The following is a 19,710-nucleotide window of genomic DNA, read 5'->3' on the forward strand; positions in this document are numbered from 1 at the left end:
TTTCAGCATACATTAATATAAAAAAAATGGTGATAAAAGCAAATTGCAAAGGAATAAACAGTATTATACCTGGGGTGCCAAAAAATGTATACAAGTGGACACTTTGGTCAATGTTGCTCAAGCAGTAGTTCACCGTAATCAGAAGTGTCTGGATGCTGATGGTAACCACTTTGAGCACCTCTTGTAATTGCAGGAGTCAAACGTGACTTGTATTCATCTTTTGTTATCCATATATATTAATACAATTTTAATAGTTTTTTCCTTCCTTAAAATGTGTATACATTTTTTTGGCATCCTATGTATAATAACGTTTATGTAAAATTTTAATCATGCAAAGCAATACTTCATTTTACCTAGGGATACATACATAAGTAGTAAAAGTATAAAGAAATGCATGGGAATGAGAAATACTAAATTCAGGATAGTATATACTTCTGAGAGGAGTTCATTAGGAAGTAGGGAGAGGGCAGTCCAGGAAGAGGGAGCAGCATATACAATAAGTTGAGTTATGCAATAGCTTGGTATTTACAGGAATCAGTAAAGGTTTAACATTGCTGGATCATAAAGTGAAAGCAGGGTGGGGAGGTGAGGGCAATAGGTGGATAATGAGATCAGGGAGGGACACAGAAGTCCAGTGGTACTCACATTTGACTTCTCCCGTCAGACAATGCGGAGCCAGTAACGACTTCTAGATAGAACCCTTTGGCAGGAATTTGAGCAGTAGTTTGGAGTGGTGAAGTCAGAGCAAGGATGTCATTAGGTAGATATTGCCATGGTTCTAACAAAAGATGATGAGAACCTAAAATTAGGCAATGGCGCTGTGACAGACAAGGATACCCAAGAGTAACTTACACAGTGTACCAGGAGGCATGCCCATCAATAGGAAAATGGGTAGAATATTATGCAGTAATGAAATGAATAGATAAGTTTTATATACCACAGCTTGGATGAACCTCAAAACGTTGAGTGAAACAAGTCCCATTATATTGCATAAAGATACAAATCTTAGGAAATTCAAAAACAATCTAAACTTTTTTTTAGTTTCACATCTATGTGATAAAGATATATATGTAAGGAAATGACGACTACCAAGCAGGGTAGTGATGTTTTTAGGAGGTGGGGAATAAGATGATGAGATTCACGTTTGTGTATTTATGTGTGTGTATATCCATAGATGGATATATTAACAGAGGTGTCCTTTATGGACCATGGATGACAGCGTATCCTGACCAAGGATTTTGCTGAATCTACTCTGTGCTAAAGACCTCAGCAAAGGAAAGCAAACTAAAGCAGGAGATGATGTCTTTTTCAGATGCTCTGGAGGTGAAATCCAGATACCAGCCTTTTGTTTGTTTGTTTTTCCTAATTGGTTTTAGATTCACTCTCAGAAAGGTGAGAGGCCCCAGGTGCTCGCCTTACCGTCCCACGGCTCGGCGTAGGGGCCCCTAGGAACGCGGGGCACAGGCCGGGCGCCGCGGGGCCCCGAGAAGGATGGCGCGGGGGGCGGAGCACACGGGAGGCGGGGCTAACGGGGCTCGCCGCCATGGCGTCGGCGCCGGCGACTTCCCCTCCGGAGTCCGGGTCTCCGCCCCCTCCTTCCAGCTCGCCTGCTCGGCGGCGGAGGCGGCGTTGGCGGCAGCGGGCGTCCCTGCCTCTCCGCCACCTCCACCTCGGCCTCACGGCAGGCCGGCGGCGCTGGCGGGGAGGGGGACAGTAGTTGTAGACGCCCGCCCCTGCCTCAAAGAAGGTGAGTTCCCGCCCCGGCGGCGGGGGCGGCCCGGGCTTCAGCCCTCCAACTCCGCGGCGCAGGAAGCGCTGCGCGCCGAGTGCGAAATGGCCGACAGCGTCGGGGCCGGAGTCCCCTCACCACCCGCCCCGCGGAGACGGGCGCCAGGGCCCCCGAGTGGAGCGTGGAGGGAAAAGGGGCGCCTCCGCCGCCGAGCAGGCGGGGGCGGGAGTGGGCCAGAGGCGGCCAGGGAGCAGCCTGTGGTTCTCGGGGGTCTGCGAAGGGGAAGGGGCCCTGAATCCCCAGGACGGAGGGCGCCCAGAGGGGACCCAAGGCCCGAGACGAGGAAGGACGCAGACTCCGCGGGGGGAAGTGGACGTCCCGGCAGGGCCGTGGGACGCTCAGAAGTGGGGTCAGGAGTCCGCGGAGAGGAGGGGGTGGCGTGGGAGCTGCCAGTCGGGCCGGCCCCGGGTGCAGGACGGAGGGTGGGGAGGGGTCCCTTTGGAGAGTTGCCCTTGGCTTTTTGAAGACGACACCCTGTAAAACGAGCTTCTGAGATTCGCAGGCCTATCTTGATGGTCTGAGTTCTACTATGGTAGGGACCAGTGTCAGAGGTGACAAAGCCGGGCAGTAGAGCGGGGACAGCAGACTGGATGGGGTTTCCCCGGAGGTGACCGAGCGTTTTCCAGGGGAAATGAAGGAATGGGGGAGAAGTGGGGTGCCAGTAGATGCAAGGGAGTGAAACATTACACGGGGCGGGTCAGTGGGGATGCAGTCAGCTGTGGCTGCTCGATGGCATTAAGGAAATGAGGGTTCTGCCCTCCCGCGGTGACGGGGAGGCCCGCCCAGCCTCCCTGATGATTGCATTTCAAAGGAATGACTTTCAGGTCCTTGGGAGAGAGGCCACCGCGTGGTAGGAGACACACAGCGTGGAGGGTAGGAGGAAGGATTCACAACTGAGAGCTCTTTAGTAAGTACTCTTACCGAGAGATCAGGAACCTGCCCTTCCGTCCGGTGTTGGCTGGAACAAACGGTACATCTCGTTTGACAGCCCTGAGCTTTTCCTATGAGACCCTCAGGGACTGCGTCCTTCCAGGTGTTCTGCCTGAGGCTGCTGGAGGCCACGGTTAAATTTTGTTCAAGTCTCTTTGTGCAGGGGTTTGGAAGGAGTGGTCCTGCCAAAAGTTTTTAAAGTTCTCACCAACACATGTCCCCTAACACCAAAAGCTATTTCCCGATCGTCTCAATCTAAGAGATATTTAAGACTATACCGGCGAACAGCCTAGGAGATAAGGCTGTATGTAAGGCAGTTTGGGAACTGATTTTAGATGAAGCTTAAATCCACTGCAGAGTACTTCAGTAAAACATTTAGCCCTCTTTAACTTAATAATTAACTTTTAGCATTTGCTGTATCGCCCTAAGTTGCTTTTCTTGTCTCCGGAGTGAAAGATGGTGAAAGCCAAAGTCTTGTCGAATAATTTAATGACTTTCTCCTGGAGGGACACCAATAAATATAATAACCTCATAAAAATAATTTCATTTTTACCTTCTTCCATGATATATTCTATTTTTGCGTGCCATTCCATCACCTTTTAAACTTTTCACTTAGGAGGAAAAGCAAAGTAGTAAAATGTAAATTTCTTAAAACATTGTATACACTTTATATAAATTTCATTCACTAAAAATGGAAGTTAGAAATTCATTGCAACCAAATGATGTTCCATTAAGTATCTTAGGACAATCTGGAAGACTAGATTTAGTTTCTTCAATCAGCCTGGGTTAGTGTCATTGTTGATATAAAAAACATAAGATCTCCTGGATTTTTGTTCATACCAAACATCCTGCCTCTCACCAACAAGTAAACCTGAACAGTTTATAAGTGTCAAGTCTACAGTACAATTTGGTTCCCATAGCCAGATCATAGGAAGATTTGGCAATAGTTTCTCATGGAAAAACAGCTTTTTGCCTGACTTGGCATTTTCTGTTTGTTTTTTGTGATGCTTGAATATGTCCAGAATTACTGAAGACTTGATGTCAGTTCACACAGTGCTACCAATAACCTTCTTATACCACTTCTGGGTAGTATACTAATACTGGAACAGGAGTCTTAACTTGTAATAGGTTCTAGTTCTAGTTTCTCCACCAGCTGTATGACCTTGAGTAAATCCCAAGCTTTTCTTTCAACCTTTCAAAGTCCAAAACTTCTTTGAGTTTTGTCATATATGGAAAGGGGGATTGGATTAGCCCGGTTGAGTGGTTTTCAACCAAGGATAAATTTGCCCCACCCCCTCACCCCACCTCAACCCAGAGTACATTTGGCAATGTCTGGAGACATTTTTGGTTTTTACCACTGGGCAAGGAAGGAAGGGCAAGGTGAGAGTAGGTGCTACTGGCATCTGTTTGGTATAGGCCAGAGATGCTACAAACATCCTAAAATGCACAGGGCAGTCCCCGCCAGACACACATACACACAAAACAAAGGATTTTCCTACCAAAATGTCAGTAGTGTTGAGGTTGAACTCTGCACTAACCAAACTCTGAGGTCCTTGACAGCTTTAAAATTGTGAACTCATTTACAGTTCCGTGTTGATAATCGTTCCACAGCTTCGCTGTGTACTAGAATGGCAATTCATAAAATATGAAACTTTGACCTATAATGCCATCAGATGACATTCAGAAAGCAATGAAATCTCTGTTGAGTTAGGATTGAGATTATTCAGTAGGATTTGAAAACCAAAATATAATTTAGTACCTAAAAAGTTACCTCATCACTTTATTTCAGGTAAATATCCTTTGTTAACTGTTCAGTTAACTGCTACTTAACAAATGGTAAATATTTGGTATACTATTTAAAACACTTGTAAGACTCTATATATTTAGTTTAGATATTTATATAAGCCTTAAATAATGGCCAATTAAGAATACATAAATAAGAAGAGAAAAAAATGTTGCTTGTTCTCTTATTTTTCTTAAAAAATAAAAATCTCTTTAGGAGATTCCTCCAAAAGGTATCAAAGAATTGTCATGCTTCCAGTTATTAAAATTCCACTCTCACTTTCAAAATCCTGATGGAACCATTAAGACTGATTTGAAAACCATCTGTTGATTCATTTTCACCTATAGCTGTAATACTCTTCAGGAGGAGCTCCTCTGTATCGGGCTTGATAATGAACAGATGTCAGTAAGGATTAAAAATTGGCAAGCAGGGAATATATAGAAGGTATAAGATTACAAATAAGACATTGAGAAATAAAATCAATTACAAAAAAAACAAAAGAAATACCCCATCACCAGACTTATATGGGAAAAATACATACATAGAATAATATAGCCAAAGTGTCGTAAGATTTTCCAGGATACTTTATAATTCATTCAGTGAGGTCTCTCAAATATTTTTGACAGTTAAAAATTTTTTCATTCAGTAACAATATTCCTGAGAAATCTGTAAAAACAAAACCGCGACAAACAATTGTTGCTTATCTGCCTTTTTTTAAGGAATAAAAAAATTAAATGGACTCAGTTCCAGAATGGACATTTCTGACTTATAGAATCATTGACACATTTACACAGCAATTACCTAAAAATGTTTTCCTTTATTTTTATGATATTAAGCAGAGATTCGAGTCAAGTGACAGAAAATCTAGCTAATAGCCCTTCTTACATTTATTCAGAAAACATGTATTGAGCTTCACATATGTACCAGGTATGCTCAGTACGAAGGACATACAGATGAATTAGGTACAGTCCTTTTAAGGAGCTAAGTAGTAATGTTTGTCAGTGAAATTAGGGGGGAACAAAGAGTAACTGGAGAAAATGCAGTTTTAAATATGGATTAGCCAGACTCCTGAAACATCAGGAGTAGTACATTGTTTTGTACAAATCTGCTCTCTGCCCAGGACATATCTGCTACGGACACACCAGAGTACATTATCATGCAAGTCTAATGTTGGCAGCTGGATAGAATGATTGGGGGGGCAGGAGGTCTGGAAAGACATTAATGATTATCAGTATCAGATCTACTGCCTTTATTAGGTGTCAATATGAAAAATATTGACTAAGCATGTTAAAATGACTAACTTAAGATTTCCCCTCTATATTCATCACACATATGTTAGGACTTGAGCACTGATTTTTTTTTTCCCCTTCTTACAGACCCATTCACATTTATTAACCCTTTGGAAGGAATGGCGTACATTTGATGGCATTCTGATGTAGGATGGCTGCCTTGGGTCCAAGTAAAATTAATTTCACAAGCGTGATCCTTGAGCTAGCTAGCCACAGCATATTTATGAGTATTCAAAGACTTAGTTAAAAATATAAATTTTATATTAAAGGTGTAACTAGTACTCCCAATTAATGATTTTTGTTAATTCCTTGGTATTTAGTCATTAAAAATATGCCATAGTAAGCTCTTAGTTATTTTTATGATTGTTGTGTTAGTATGAAATGGCTAGAGCTTGGGAAACTCATAAATCAGATACTAATCTCATTTCCTGAAAAATCAAGGTTAATAACTAATATAGCTAAGAGTATTCATGATGCTGACAGGTACTGGGCTGCATTTCTAGCACAATTAAGATTTCTAAAAACTCCTTAAATGGTATTTGACCTTCAGGGGTTAAAAGGAATTAAAAACATGCTTTGGAAAAGATAGCAGGATCAGCTACCAAGTGTCCTGAAACTTACTGCACTGCTCTGCTTAGTCTTTCCTAAGATTACAATGGTATTATACGATTGCAAAACTCAGAAGAACAAGGGAAGATGCCCATTCTCACCAATTCTGTTCAGTATTGTACTGGAGGTCCTAGCCATACAATCGGGTAAGAAAAAGAAATCAAAGTCTTACAGACTAGAGAGGAAGAAATTGCACTGTCTTTATTTGCACATGATAAGATTATCTGTATATAAAACGTCAAAGCATCTAGGAAAAGGCTACTCGAATAATAAGTGAGTTTAACAAGAGCACAAACTACAAGGTTAATATTACAAAATTTCTAAATGTTAGCAACGCAGAATTAGAAATTGAGATTTTTAACAAATACTATATCTGCATCAAAAACCATAAAATACTTTTTTGCAGAGACTGTTACATAACATTGCTGAGAGAAAGAAGATACACATAATGGAAAGATGTCAAATGTCTTCTAATGCTTCTTAGTGAAGTAGATTTAAAAGTATGGACCATGTCATTTATTTGGTATCTTTATTAAAGGTGAAGAATTGAGCTTACTTACACCTAATACTAACCAAATTAGCATCCTAATTTGCTCAAAATTTTCTTGCTTCAAAGATTAATGATTTTTAATAAACATTAAAAAGAAAACAACCTTTGTGCTGTATTATGTTTAAATGCCAGGTCACAACACAAAAAATGTGCTGTGGGGTATGAAAAATTTTATTAAATTTTTCACTCAAATTCAGTTGATTTATTAATGAAACCTGATACTTATTAAAAACATTTCATACAATGCAAAAATTCAGGTTTTGCAATTTCTAAATGGGTTGTTGGATTGGAACAAAGTCTCTCTGATAGGTCTTGAATTAGGAAAAGTAGAGTGGTTCTTAGTATTTTATTAAGATATCTTTTTAGGTAGTTTTGAATTATGAGTAATCCATATTACTCATTTGTTTCATATTTAACACAGCAGTTTAGGTGCAGTGTTTTTATTACTTTAACTTTCACAATGGCTTTATGTATCTTTACTGAAATAAAAAAGACCAAGCTTTGTGTAGCTGTTGAATAACAACCTACATAGTCTCATTTCTCCAAAATAAAAGATTCCATGTTCTTTCTTTTTCTACTATGATATCTTTGGTGGAAGTAAGTGGTTCTGTGGGTATTCATCTATAACTAGGTTCGTGGTGTAGATGCAGCACAAATAGGAACATCAAGTTTTCAGAATTTTGCTAGATTTTTCCCCCCAAAATTTTAGAAGGTACATCTAAAACGTACTACATATGAGTTTCAATCAACAAAAACTATTTCTTGCTTGGGACCTAATTAATACCAGGCTGTAAATAGTTAATAAAATAGCTAGAATCCCTATTTGTTTCTGCTTGATATTCCATACTCTTTTGGGTATTAAAGTATATAGAACACACGTTATCACAGGACATAAACTGAAATCTTCAAATAGTTGGTTCAAAGTCAGAAAAGAAAATAAGGATAAAGTCTAACTTTAAGCTTTTGTCTTAAAAAGTCCCTCTAAAACAGGAGTTAGCTCAAAATACAAAGAATTAGATAATCCTTACTGGCACACCTGCCCTGTTTACCTCTCCTTTATTTGACTTTCTATAGTTAACTGGAATAATTGGTTAGGAGAACATTTCACTATGACAGTTGAATACAGTGGTACCTCGGTTTTCTAACGTAATCCGTTCCAGAAGACCATTCGAGTTCTGAAAGTTCGAAAACAGCAGACAGCTAGGCCTCAGGATCTTGCACCCAGCGGAAGATGGGTGACATGTTCGACTTCCAAGACGTGTTCACAAACCAAAGCATTTACTTGTGGATTTATGGCGTTCGTAAACTGAAATGTTTGTCAACGGAGACATTCAAAAACCAAGGTACCACTGTAGATGAAATCCTAAGTAATAAAAGTAGCTCACTCATAAAGCTCTTACTATGTGCCATCCAGTCTTTTAAGCACTTGATATACATGAATTTCCTTAAGGCTCACAACAGCTCTGAGGTATTGTTATATTCCGAGTTTAGAGATGAGGAACCTAAGGCACAGACAGGTTGAAACATTGACCAAGCTTACACAGCTAATAAATGCCAGGACTAACTCTAGAGTCCCTACATCTGGCTCCCAGGAGCAATGAGGTAAGTAACGTCCTATGACAGGCAGTAGCTCTGCATAGGTGACTTGGTCTTCCTTAGGTGGATGACCAATGTGAAAACAAAGCCAACATTTAAAAATCCAGTTTAACACATTAAGCTGGAATTATTTCTTTTTTGAGAACAGCCACTATAGATCTTTAAGTTCTCTAATGTACTTTACTGAGGTATACTGACAATAAACTACATATTTAAAGTATACAAGTCAATGAGTTTTTGACAGGTACTGCCATGAAACCACCATTGTAAACAAAATGCCAAATATTTCCATCAACTCCGGGAGTTTTCTCAATGCTCCTTTACAATCCATTCCTCCCTCCAGCTCTGTCCCCAGCAACAACTAGCTTGCTTTTATCACTTTAGTTTGCATTTCTAAAACTATAAATAGAATCATACAGTAGGTACTCTTGTGTTTTTCATTCAGCATGATGGTTTTTAAAATTCATGTGTGCACTGCTATTTTATTCCTTTTTATTGCTGAATAATTCTATTATACGGATATACCACATTTTGTTTATCCATTCATCTCTTGACAGACATTAGGGTTATTTCAGTTTTGGGCTATTACAAAGTTGTCATGAACATTCATGTACAGGTCTTTGCATAGACATATGTTTTCATTTTTCTTGGGCAAATACAAGTGAAATGACTGGGTCATATGGTAGATGTTTAACTTTTAAAGAAGTTGTCAAACTGCTTTGTAGAGTTGTACCATTTTAAATCCTAATTAGCAAAATCCTAATTCTGTTGTCTGATGTCCTTACCAACACATGATATTTTCAGTCTTTTTAGTTTTAGTCATTCTAGTGATGGTGCAGTGGTATCTCACCTTGGCTGTAAATATGGATTCTTTTCTGAAGTGTGTGTTCAAATCTTTTGCCCATTTTACATTGAATTTGTTTTAGTGAATCATAAGAGTTCTTTATATAATTTAGACATGAGTCCTTTGACATATGAAATGGGAAGAAATGTTTTCTCCCATTGTGGTTTGCTTTTCTATTTTTTTAATGCAGAAATGTATAAAGCCTGGAGATCAGAAAATGTTTTCGTTTTCAAAATGGAGAAGTAGATTTCAGAATGTGAACTGAGAAGTTTTAAATTAGTTAGAAAGGTAGCCGAGCAAAACAGTAACAGATTCTGGAGCCAGACTGCCTTTGCCATTTACTAACTTAACTTTTCTATGTCTCAGTTTCTTCTATAAACTATGGATAATAATAGTATTTAGCCCACAGAGTTCTTCGGAGGATAAAATTAGTTGCTATTTATAAGTGCTTAAACAGTACCTGCTACATACATAGTAAGAGCAATGCTGGATAAGTGTTACAGAACAAATTGCTTGTAAATGAATTTAATGAACACTCAAAGGCACACAGATTTACTAAAAGTACAAGTAATACCATACCTCATTTTTTTCTCTGAAAATGTGGTAGATCAGAGGAAATTTGTGGGGCCATATTTCTTACAATGGGGATACTCAGATTTCCATGAAGTTTTTGAGGTGTTCAGCAGTGTACCAGGAAGTACTTGAAGTTTAAATAGCACATTTTATTTAAAGATTAAAGACTTTATATAAAAGATGTTATAAGACTAGAGTTCAAGACATTCATGTGTTTTTAAGATAAAACATGAAACTTGAAATGCATTTTGTGTGTGTGTGATTGGTATCTTTAGGCTATGTACCGACTAGACCTCTTGGCAATAAAAATTCACTATCTGCCTATGGAATGCTTTGGTCAAAATGATTGAAATTGAGAACCGTTGCTGTAGGAAGAATGGTTCCAGTTTAGAAGGACATGTCGTGTATCTTTCAAATGTCAATGAAATGGAAAAATAAGACTTCTATGTAGTACACATAGATTTGAGTAATCAGACCCATAAGAAGGAAGGAAGGAAGTGGAAAAGCATAGAGTATTCAAAAAGATGCTGAATTTAAATTTGGAAGAAACTGAGACTCTGTCAAATTCTTAATATCTTTCTGATTAGAACCATAGATTGCTGATGAAAAAAATCAATCCTAGATGCAAGGAAAAGATGGATTCTTTGTAGAATGTATTATCTTGCTCCTATCCTACTTAAAGGTCAGTAGAAATACATAATATGACAACTACTTTTTAATAAAAAAAAGATAAACTAAATAAAGTGGTAAAAATGAAAAGTGTCCAGATAGGGGAAATGATCATTTCACTGTACTCCACAATAATCACAGTCTATGTTCTTCAAATCAAAAAATACAGCCTTTGTAATGAATAAATAGTATTCATTATGCAAAATAATCTAAAATTTTAAAATAGAAGTAGCATCAAATTTTCCCAAGGAAGATTTCTATAATGCCTAGAATTTCCTACCACGCCTTCTTTCTTTTCTCTAATGGTTCCTGTTGCCCACCATGTTCACAGAAGTTTGAACATATACAATTGGTTCAAATGCCCAACTACATTAATTTGTAATCTTAATTTGTAAGGAATTTCAAGGTACATAGAACACCTGCAAGTTATTTAAACCCAGTTCCCCATAGAGGAATTGAACATACTATAGAGCAGGGGTGTCCAAACTGCGGCCCGCGGGCCAACTGCGGCCCATGATCTATTGTTAATTGGCCCGCAGCAAATTCCAAAAATATATTTAGTTTACTTAAATAAACTAGGTGAGGCAAAACGTACTTCACCTCGAGTGAGTGGCCCGGCTGTTTGTGTATTTTACCGCATATGGCCTTTGGTGAAAAACATTGAAAAATATTTGGACACCCCTGCTATAGAGGAATGGGACATAGAGGGAAAGAAAGGAAAAATATGAAAGATTATTGATGGAATCTGAGTTTATTTTAAAATCAAATTCATCTTTTTGAATACTACGTATGCTTTTCCACTCCACTCCTCACTTCCCTCCTTCTGGGGAATAATAACAACAGCAATAGCAATAACTCTTCCTCCCCTTCATTCTGACAAATATAACGTTACATAGGATCAAAGCTTTAGGATTATCCCTGCTTCCCTCTCTTATACCTGCTCTCTCCCCAGCTATCAAATTCTTTTGATTCCACCTGTAGAATGTCTTTTAAATTCTTCCCTTCTTTTCTGTCCTCACTACCATGTTCCTGGTTCAGCCCAGTAATCTCTTGCCTGCAACACCCTCCTTACCAACATGCCCATTTTGACTGTTTTCTTCCTCTATTGACTGCAGAATTAATCTCAAATGCCCAAATAGGCCTATTAGGATCTGGCCCCACTCTTACAGCACTGTGTTTCACGGCCTTTAAAGCATATCTTGTTTTTATAATGCAGATAAAGCTTTTATAATGTTTTTCCATCCTCCAGAATACCCTTTCTTTTCTTTTCTTTTTTTTAATTTTATTTATTTAAGTGTGTTTTTCAAGGATCTATCAACTCCAAGTCAAGTATTTGTTTCAATCTAGTTGTGGGGGGCGCACCTCACACTGGCCCATGTGGGGATCAAACGCGACCTTGTTAAGAGCACCACACTCTAACCAACTGAGCTAACCGGCTGCCCCCAGAATACCCTTTCTTCACTCATTATTTTTTTCTTTAAATTTTACCCATCTCCTAAGGATCTATCCAAATTCATTCTCTACAAAGCCTTTCCCAAATCCCTCAACAAGAAGACGTACCTTCCTTTGTCTTAGAACACTTAACACGGTTTTTGTCCTGCATTATAGTTCTTTGCCTATCATTTTTATAAAATTATAAATTCATTGATCTTAGGAATTATCTTGTTCCCTTATTTATAATTCCCAATGTGTGGAACAGCTATGTGTATATAAACGGAAAAAGTCAAAATAAATCAAGGTTTAAGATCCAGCTCAATCAATTAACGTGGCAATTTATTTTAATTTCTTTGAATCCTGAAGTCTTAATCTTCAAAATGTGGGAAATTCCCATTGTCTTGCAGAGGTAAAAGTCTGAAAGAATAATCTATTATGTTGTTTGGCATACAGTAGTCAATAAATATTCATCTTTTTCCTGTACAGTCCCACAGTACGTATCCACCGTAGTACCTTGAGTTTTGAGAAGACAAAACTCAGAGTGGTAAAGCTTAATAAAGCCCAAAGGCATGGAGAACTTAGACTAAGTAGTGTTAATGGGAAATGAAAAATGAAGGGATACATTTGGGAGAAAAAACAACAACATTATAAAGCTAGAATTGACATGAGTCCAGACTTGATAGGGAGAAATATGGCTGATATTTTGAATTTGGGAATATGATACTATTTAATTGAGATTTTAAAAATAAAGAGCTTGGTGGGTAAAGGACTTCAAGGTGACACCAAGTTTTTTACCTTAGTGTAAGTTGTCAACATAAGAAACGTCCAAACCTGCAGAGAATTTTTATGAGTGTATTTGAGCCAAACTGACAGAATATGCCGGGGAGCAAGATCTCAAATGCTCCAGACAGTCACAATTTTGCAGCTTTTTTTATGCACTTGAGATTAAGGAGGTAACATAAGGAAGATAACATGGAGGTGGGGGACAGCCAGGCAGCGATTGGATTGCAGGATAGTTAATAAGATTATGTGCTCTCTTGAGGGTGGTTACCACTTATTTCCAAGGTGTGTTAACCTAGATGCACAGAAACGATGGACAGGGCTAGCTTAAAGCAAAGTTAAACCTTTAATAAAGATGTTATATTCCTGGGGCGACTACCCACCATGACCTGCCCAGTTAGGAATTTGTGATCAGATCACCCTGTCAGGTTACTTTCCATACAACCCCCTACCCCCTTTTTTTTTCATTTACACAGCTTAGAACATTAACTTTTAGAAATGAGAAATCTAGTATTATGGGTTGAATAGAGAGAGAAATCATTGTTCTGTTTTAGAGTATCTTGATCTTCTAAATGACTAGTCTTCAGTAAACTTTCCATCTATACTAAGCTTTGGTTGTCACCAAAAGACAATATTTACCAGTTCTTATCAAATATTTTTAATAGAAAAAGCAATGTCACATTATCATGGTCAGCTTGTACATACTAACTCAATCAAGGGAAGTTCTGAAAGCCTTTTTAGTTAACCTTTTTAACTTGCTGACTCTAAAGTCAAATGTAATTACATTATATACTTTAACACAACTAAAAAATAATTTAGATACTATATATAATAGAGAAATATTTTTAAATATTCATCAATTCCTTTCTAAAATGTTTACGGTTCTTGAACATAATGTTTTTAAGCAAACCTTTTAATCTGTACACCGGTACTAAAAATTAAGCTTAATTTGAAGATATCCCATAGAACCTTTAAATTAAAATTTTTTGGAGTTTTTAATTACAAAGTAATATATGATCTTTGCAAAAATTAAAACAATACAGACTTGTGCGGAGAGCAAAATGTTAAATGTTCTTACCTACTCCTTTCCTAACCCCATTTCCCAGACCCCATTAAGTTTAGTGTATATCTTTTCAGATTATTTTCTGTGGGTACTGAACTAACACACAAGATCAGACTATCAAATCAGACCCACAAGAATCGGTAATATTACCTGGTATCAAGGTTTACTAATTACTTCAAGGGTACAAGCAATCAAGAGGCTCTAATAAAGCAGAGACGTCTCTAGTACATGGAAGGTGGCTCCTCAAACCAGGTTTTCCCACATTGGTTGTGCATCTCTGGTCCAGAATAATAGATGAGGTTTCTAATTGAAGGTCACCTCACACAGTGGGAGTGTGTAAATTATAAATCATCTGCATTTTATATCCCAGAGAACTGTAGAATTTATGTGACATTCTTCAGGGGATTATGCCTCAGAGATTCTGGATTTACCTGTCGTAGGTAATCCTTAACCGGGGACATCTTACTAAAGGCATTTCAGAAATAAGTTCCCTTCCCCCTGGCAAATGTTGTTAGGCTCTTTACTCAGAGGTTCAGAGGTCACCTGCCTTCTTCCCTCTTCCCCTCCCCAGGAAAGGGAGTGAATGGGTTATAGTCCAGCTCCGTTTACTCCTTCCTTACAGTAAATACATAAGTATATATTTAATTTTTGGTTCTGTATGTTGAGTGTTTTTATATTAAAATTGTATTTTAGATCAATAGATCATTAGGTAGGTAGATAGCTATAGTTCTACGTATTGTTTTTCCCCCTCAATATAATATATGGACATTTCTCTATGACAGTATATGTGGTTCCAACTCATTCATTTAAATGGCTGCATAGAAAATGTTTTGATATTCCATGATTGACATTGTATTTATGAACTAGTAAACTTCTATAAAATAAAATTTCAACTGTTAGGAACTTTAGAAAGTTGTATAGACCTCAAGTTTAAATGTAGTAATTTTGACATAGATTATTTATTGTGGTGAGAAACACTTCTAGCAGAAGTTCTAGAAGTTAATATGTGGGTATAACTATAGCTTTGTTTAGTGATCCTGGCCTGTGGTTGTGTTTGTACCAGCTCTGGAGGTTTGTGTTCCCCCATGGGATTCTCAGATGGCATTAGTGGTATAACTAGAATCAGTGACTATCTTAAAATGGTCTACATTTCTTGATACTGTCTTCTATAAAAAACAAAATTCCAAGGCTGGATTTCTCAATCCAGCCTTTCAATAATGGTATCTCAGATAATTTCCATAAAGTGCAGACTCCTACGGATACCCCAGTAACTTCTCCTCCTTCAGAATGGTATTTTCTGGACTAAGTAAAAATATATGACCATATTTAATATTAGAGGCTTACTGAATGTTTTCATACTAAAATTCTAATGAGCAAAAAGGCTTAGTCTTCTAAGCCCTCAGGAAATTAATATATGAGGTGGTATATGAAATGAAGATTAAAAAAATACTACCTTAAATGTTTAATATGATCTTCTATCTTCACTCCCTTTATTTTATTCATCGATACCACATTGAATAAACAAAGACTGAATTTTTACAGATACCTTTTATAAAAGGCATATGTGGAATAATAGTTTAGAATCACAAAGGATTTCACATTATGAAGTAGGTTGAAAATAAAGGGCTTCTAAATCAGGATTGTTTCTACTGAAGCTGATATTTGATTTGAAAGCAAGCAAAACTATTCTTAAACTCTTAGTTCAGATTAAGTATATTAAAAATTATTATCTTCAAATTTAGAGGTGACATTTGGGGTACATTCCTGTAAAATAAACAAAACATTAATTTTCTGGGTAAACTACATGCTCAAAAAGTGAGCTTTACTTTCACATTTACAGGAAGCAAAATGATAAGAAATTGAAGATGGATTTCGTGAATTTTCAGATGATTGAACTCTTTTGATGATATAATTCTAAACTTTGAATTATTTCATCTTTCTAACAAGATTGTGGTTGGTTTCAGGTGACTGGGAGTGGAATAGTGGACAAAAACAAATGTTGTGATCTCTGTATCATGTTTTTTAGCTCCCCAGTTGTTGCACAGTCTCACTATTTGGGTAAAGTCTGTGCTAAGAAACTGAAGCAATTAACGGGTGAATATGATCAGATTTCTTCACCAAGTTCTCAGCCTGATAAGGGTAAGTTTCCATTTACTTCTTTATTGATCTCTGCACCATCCGTGGTCTTGTGGGACTGGCTTCTTTCACTTAGCATGTCTTCAAGGTTCATCCATGTTGTTGAGTGTATCGATAGTTTATTCTTTGTTATCACTGATAGTATTCCATTGTATAGTTATACCACCATTTATTTAATTTATCCATTCACCTGTTGATCAACATTTGGGTGTTTTCCTTCCTGGGGCTATTACAAATAATACTGCTATGATTATTTATGTAGAAGTCTTTGTATTGACATACATTTCCTTTTGGGTAAATATCTAGAAGTAGAATAATAACCACATCGTATGGTAGGTGTATGTTTAACTTCCTCAGAAATTGCCAAACTTTTTCAAGTGGTTGTACCATTTCACATCTCCACCAACAATGAGAATTTCAGTTGTTCTGCATCCTCACCAACACTGTCAGTCTTTTTCATTTCAGTCATTCTAGTGAGTACATGGTGGAATCTCATTATGGTTTTAATTGATATTGACTTGATGGCTAATGATATCTTTTCATGTATTTATTGGCCACTTGTATATATTGTTTTCTGAAGTGTCTATTCAAATATTTTGCTTATATTTAATCAAATATTTGTTATAATATTTTATTCAGAATTTTTATACTATTTGAATAGTAGCTAAATTTTCTGACTCATCAAATTAGACTTCATATAGACTTTCTTTGTAATCTCAAATTTTCAGATAAGATAGCTGATCATCAGTGAGTCTAGAATGCTATGTCTGGCTTATTTTTCTTTTAAATGGAAGAAATGTTCAGTTCTGCATGGGTTATGAGGCATCCTAATTTTTGGAGGTAAAATGTATCACCAAAAGTATCTAGGGCATTAACATCTCATAATAAGTACATTTTCTGCTGTATTTGTACTTATGCAGGATTTTAGGTAGGGTAAAGGAAGAGAATCAGGAATAGTGCTGCCCCTCCCCCCGCCCCCGAAAAAGAATCACAAGCAAACAAAACTAGTATATCTACTCTGAATTTCTTCTGAAATTTTTCTCTACTTCGATACAACTGCCCTCCTAGCTTTCACCTCCATTTCCTCCCTTAACCCACCCACCAGTAGTTTAATAGAGAACAAACCAGAAGGCATTCTAGAATGCTTTTTTCACCAATCAGAAGTAGCGGAATGGAATCCAAGCCCTATTACAGAGGAGACGACGGAACTCTTCTCTCATCTTCCCTCATGCCCTATACCTAAGAGTTTTATCCCAGAGCTGAATTTCTAATTTCCGGCATTCCCAAACCATCTTATAAATGTCCTTTTAGTATTACGTTCTACAATACTCTAATCAGGTGAGTATGTAGGATTATTTAATTTTGTTTGTGTTAACTGAAGATTTTAAGGATCAAATTACTTCTTCATGGTTCTACTACTTCTCTTAGAAAACAATATATAAGAAACTGATTAATTAGAACTTTAGAAAATCTATGAACATTTAGATCAGGCCACCTACCATGGATGTTTAGTCCTTATCCACACATCTCGACGTGCCTTACATTTTCAGCTCTTCAACAGAATCCTGTATATCAGCTCCTTTCTGCCATCTTATCCCACTTCTGAGAAGGATAAAGTTCCTTGTGAATGGCCTGGAAGATATTTGACTATCCTGATGTTCCTTTTTGGCATATAATGTCATGATATTTAACTTTTATGCTGAATTAGGTTTTGATTTGTTTGGGTGTTATTTTTTTCTAAGCTCTCTTCAAGAACAAAGATTATTCTCAGAATACAATAATCTAGTAAGAATTTTCTCCATCTTCTCTACAGAGAATCCCTTGTTGTCAGCCTAATGAAGCATTCAAAGACATACGACTCTTTTCAAGATGAACTTGAAGATTATATCAAAGTGCAAAAAGCCAGAGGCTTAGAACCAAAGACTTGTTTCAGACAAATGAGAGAGGACTATTTGGAAACCTGGAGGTACAAAGAAGAATTTGATTCCAGACCCAGGCATCGAATGTTTGATCAAAGATTCCCAACTGAAACCATCCAGACCTACTCAAGAACATGCAATATTTCACAAGCAGTGGAAAACCAGTTCCCTCAGTGGCTGCCAGCTCATTATAACAGGCAAAGACAAGACTCCCTGAGCTACTGTCAATTCACCAGGGATCGTTTCTCAGAAAAACCAATACCCCTGAACCTTAGTCAGCAAGAGTATAATTATAGCTCACACAGTGTAGAGCCTGGAGTTTATAAGCACCTCTCCTCAGAAAACACCACCAGTGCCCATCCAGCCACTCATAAACAGATACATCGGAAGAGAAAAAGGCATGCAGAAGAAGGCAGAGAAAAAACAGAGGAGAAGAGGCCCAAGCATAAGAGGAAAAAAGGTTGGGATAAAACAGATCTAGACAAGAGCCTCCAAGGAAACAAAACAGAGGTAGAAACAGTCAGGATCAGTACAAAAAAGCTTAAGAATCAAAAAGAGAAAAAAAGCCGAGATGTCGCCTCTAAGAAAGAGGACCGTAAGTGTAGAAAAGAAAAAAAGGAGCAAGGCAAAGAAAGGACAGAGGAGGAAATGCTTTGGGACCAGTCTATCCTTGGATTTTGAAGCTCTTGAGTTGATTCTCCTGAGGTTAAATTGAAAAAATAGTTGAGGAGAAGCTTGGTTTTATGATGTTCTTGTTCATACCACTTTTCTCATGTAAACAGGTACTTTAGCTTGTAGCAAAGGCCAAGGGAACAGAAAGTATTTATTTAGTATGCTTGATCTCCAACATGGAAATTACTTTGCCTCATTTTCTAAAAGTATTATTGCATTTTTCTTATATAAAATGTAATTTCCTTTAATGAGAGTGGCTTTGCTTTTATTCATCAAATTGCTATGATGATGGAAGTATTTTTCCCTTGTGAAGTCATTTATTTTAAACTAGAGGATTAACAGGCTTTGTAGAATCTATTTCTTGATTGGGTTTGGGGTATTCTTACTCATATATTCATTAGTTTTCTCTATACAACAACTTAGAATGATTTGTTTTTCCTATATTACATCTGTGTTTTGTTTTTTTTGAAATTCTTTGTGTTTTCTAGATTAGAAAGTGGAAAACGAAATACATTATAATAAAAATAAGTTTAGGTTACATATAGTTTTAAAAGTTTCAAAGAGTCTTTATATAAAATCAGTTTATTTTCTGGAAATGTTTATAATAAAGTATATTGATTTCTACATTTGTTGTTCTGTATCAATGATTTTCCCCGTTCCATGATGACTTTCTTCTGGAAGAGCAATAACCGTGCAGTTTGTACTGAAGAGGCAAGATGTTGTTGGTAGGGCACACTTTACACTTATAAAATTCCTTATCTGCTGTGCCTTGCTTATTCATATTTAAACCCACTTCCCCCACCCCTCTCCCTCAGTCCTCTGCATGTAACCAGTCTCCCTACCCGTGCTGCGCTGCTGCCTTACTCATCCCTGACCCCTCTGTCTGTCACCACCTGGCCTGGCCTCCTATCTCACTGGGCCCCACCCAATAGTGAAGGAAGAAAGGAAGGATGGAAAGGATGAGGGAGGGAAGTAGGAAGGGAGAGGGGGTAGGGGCCATTTTGTTTTAAACTGTGGCCCTAGTAAGTTTCCCACTCTGAGAAATGTCTTTTATAGTCTTCCCTCTCTCCGAAA

The 19,710-nt window shown here is 37.5% G+C and overlaps 1 protein-coding gene across 1 annotated transcript; it reads left to right on the top strand.

The window, feature by feature from the left end:
- The first annotated feature begins 1,612 nt into the window (after nt 1-1,612).
- KRCC1 (lysine rich coiled-coil 1) lies at nt 1,613-19,260 on the top strand. The gene is made up of 3 exons (XM_081068392.1): nt 1,613-1,747; nt 15,936-16,048; nt 17,859-19,260. The coding sequence occupies exon 3, from the start codon at nt 17,881-17,883 to the stop codon at nt 18,643-18,645; it is 765 nt and encodes a 254-aa protein (XP_080924518.1). The 5' UTR covers nt 1,613-1,747; nt 15,936-16,048; nt 17,859-17,880; the 3' UTR covers nt 18,646-19,260.
- The last annotated feature ends 450 nt before the right edge of the window (nt 19,261-19,710 follow it).

Source organism: Rhinolophus hipposideros (assembly GCF_964194185.1).
Source record: "Rhinolophus hipposideros genome assembly, chromosome: 12".
Classification (NCBI taxonomy): domain Eukaryota; kingdom Metazoa; phylum Chordata; class Mammalia; order Chiroptera; family Rhinolophidae; genus Rhinolophus; species Rhinolophus hipposideros.

Excerpts from the sequence above, each read along its gene's own strand:
- KRCC1 (XM_081068392.1), top strand. The coding sequence starts at position 17,881 with ATGAAGCATTCAAAGACATACGACTCTTTTCAAGATGAACTTGAAGAT.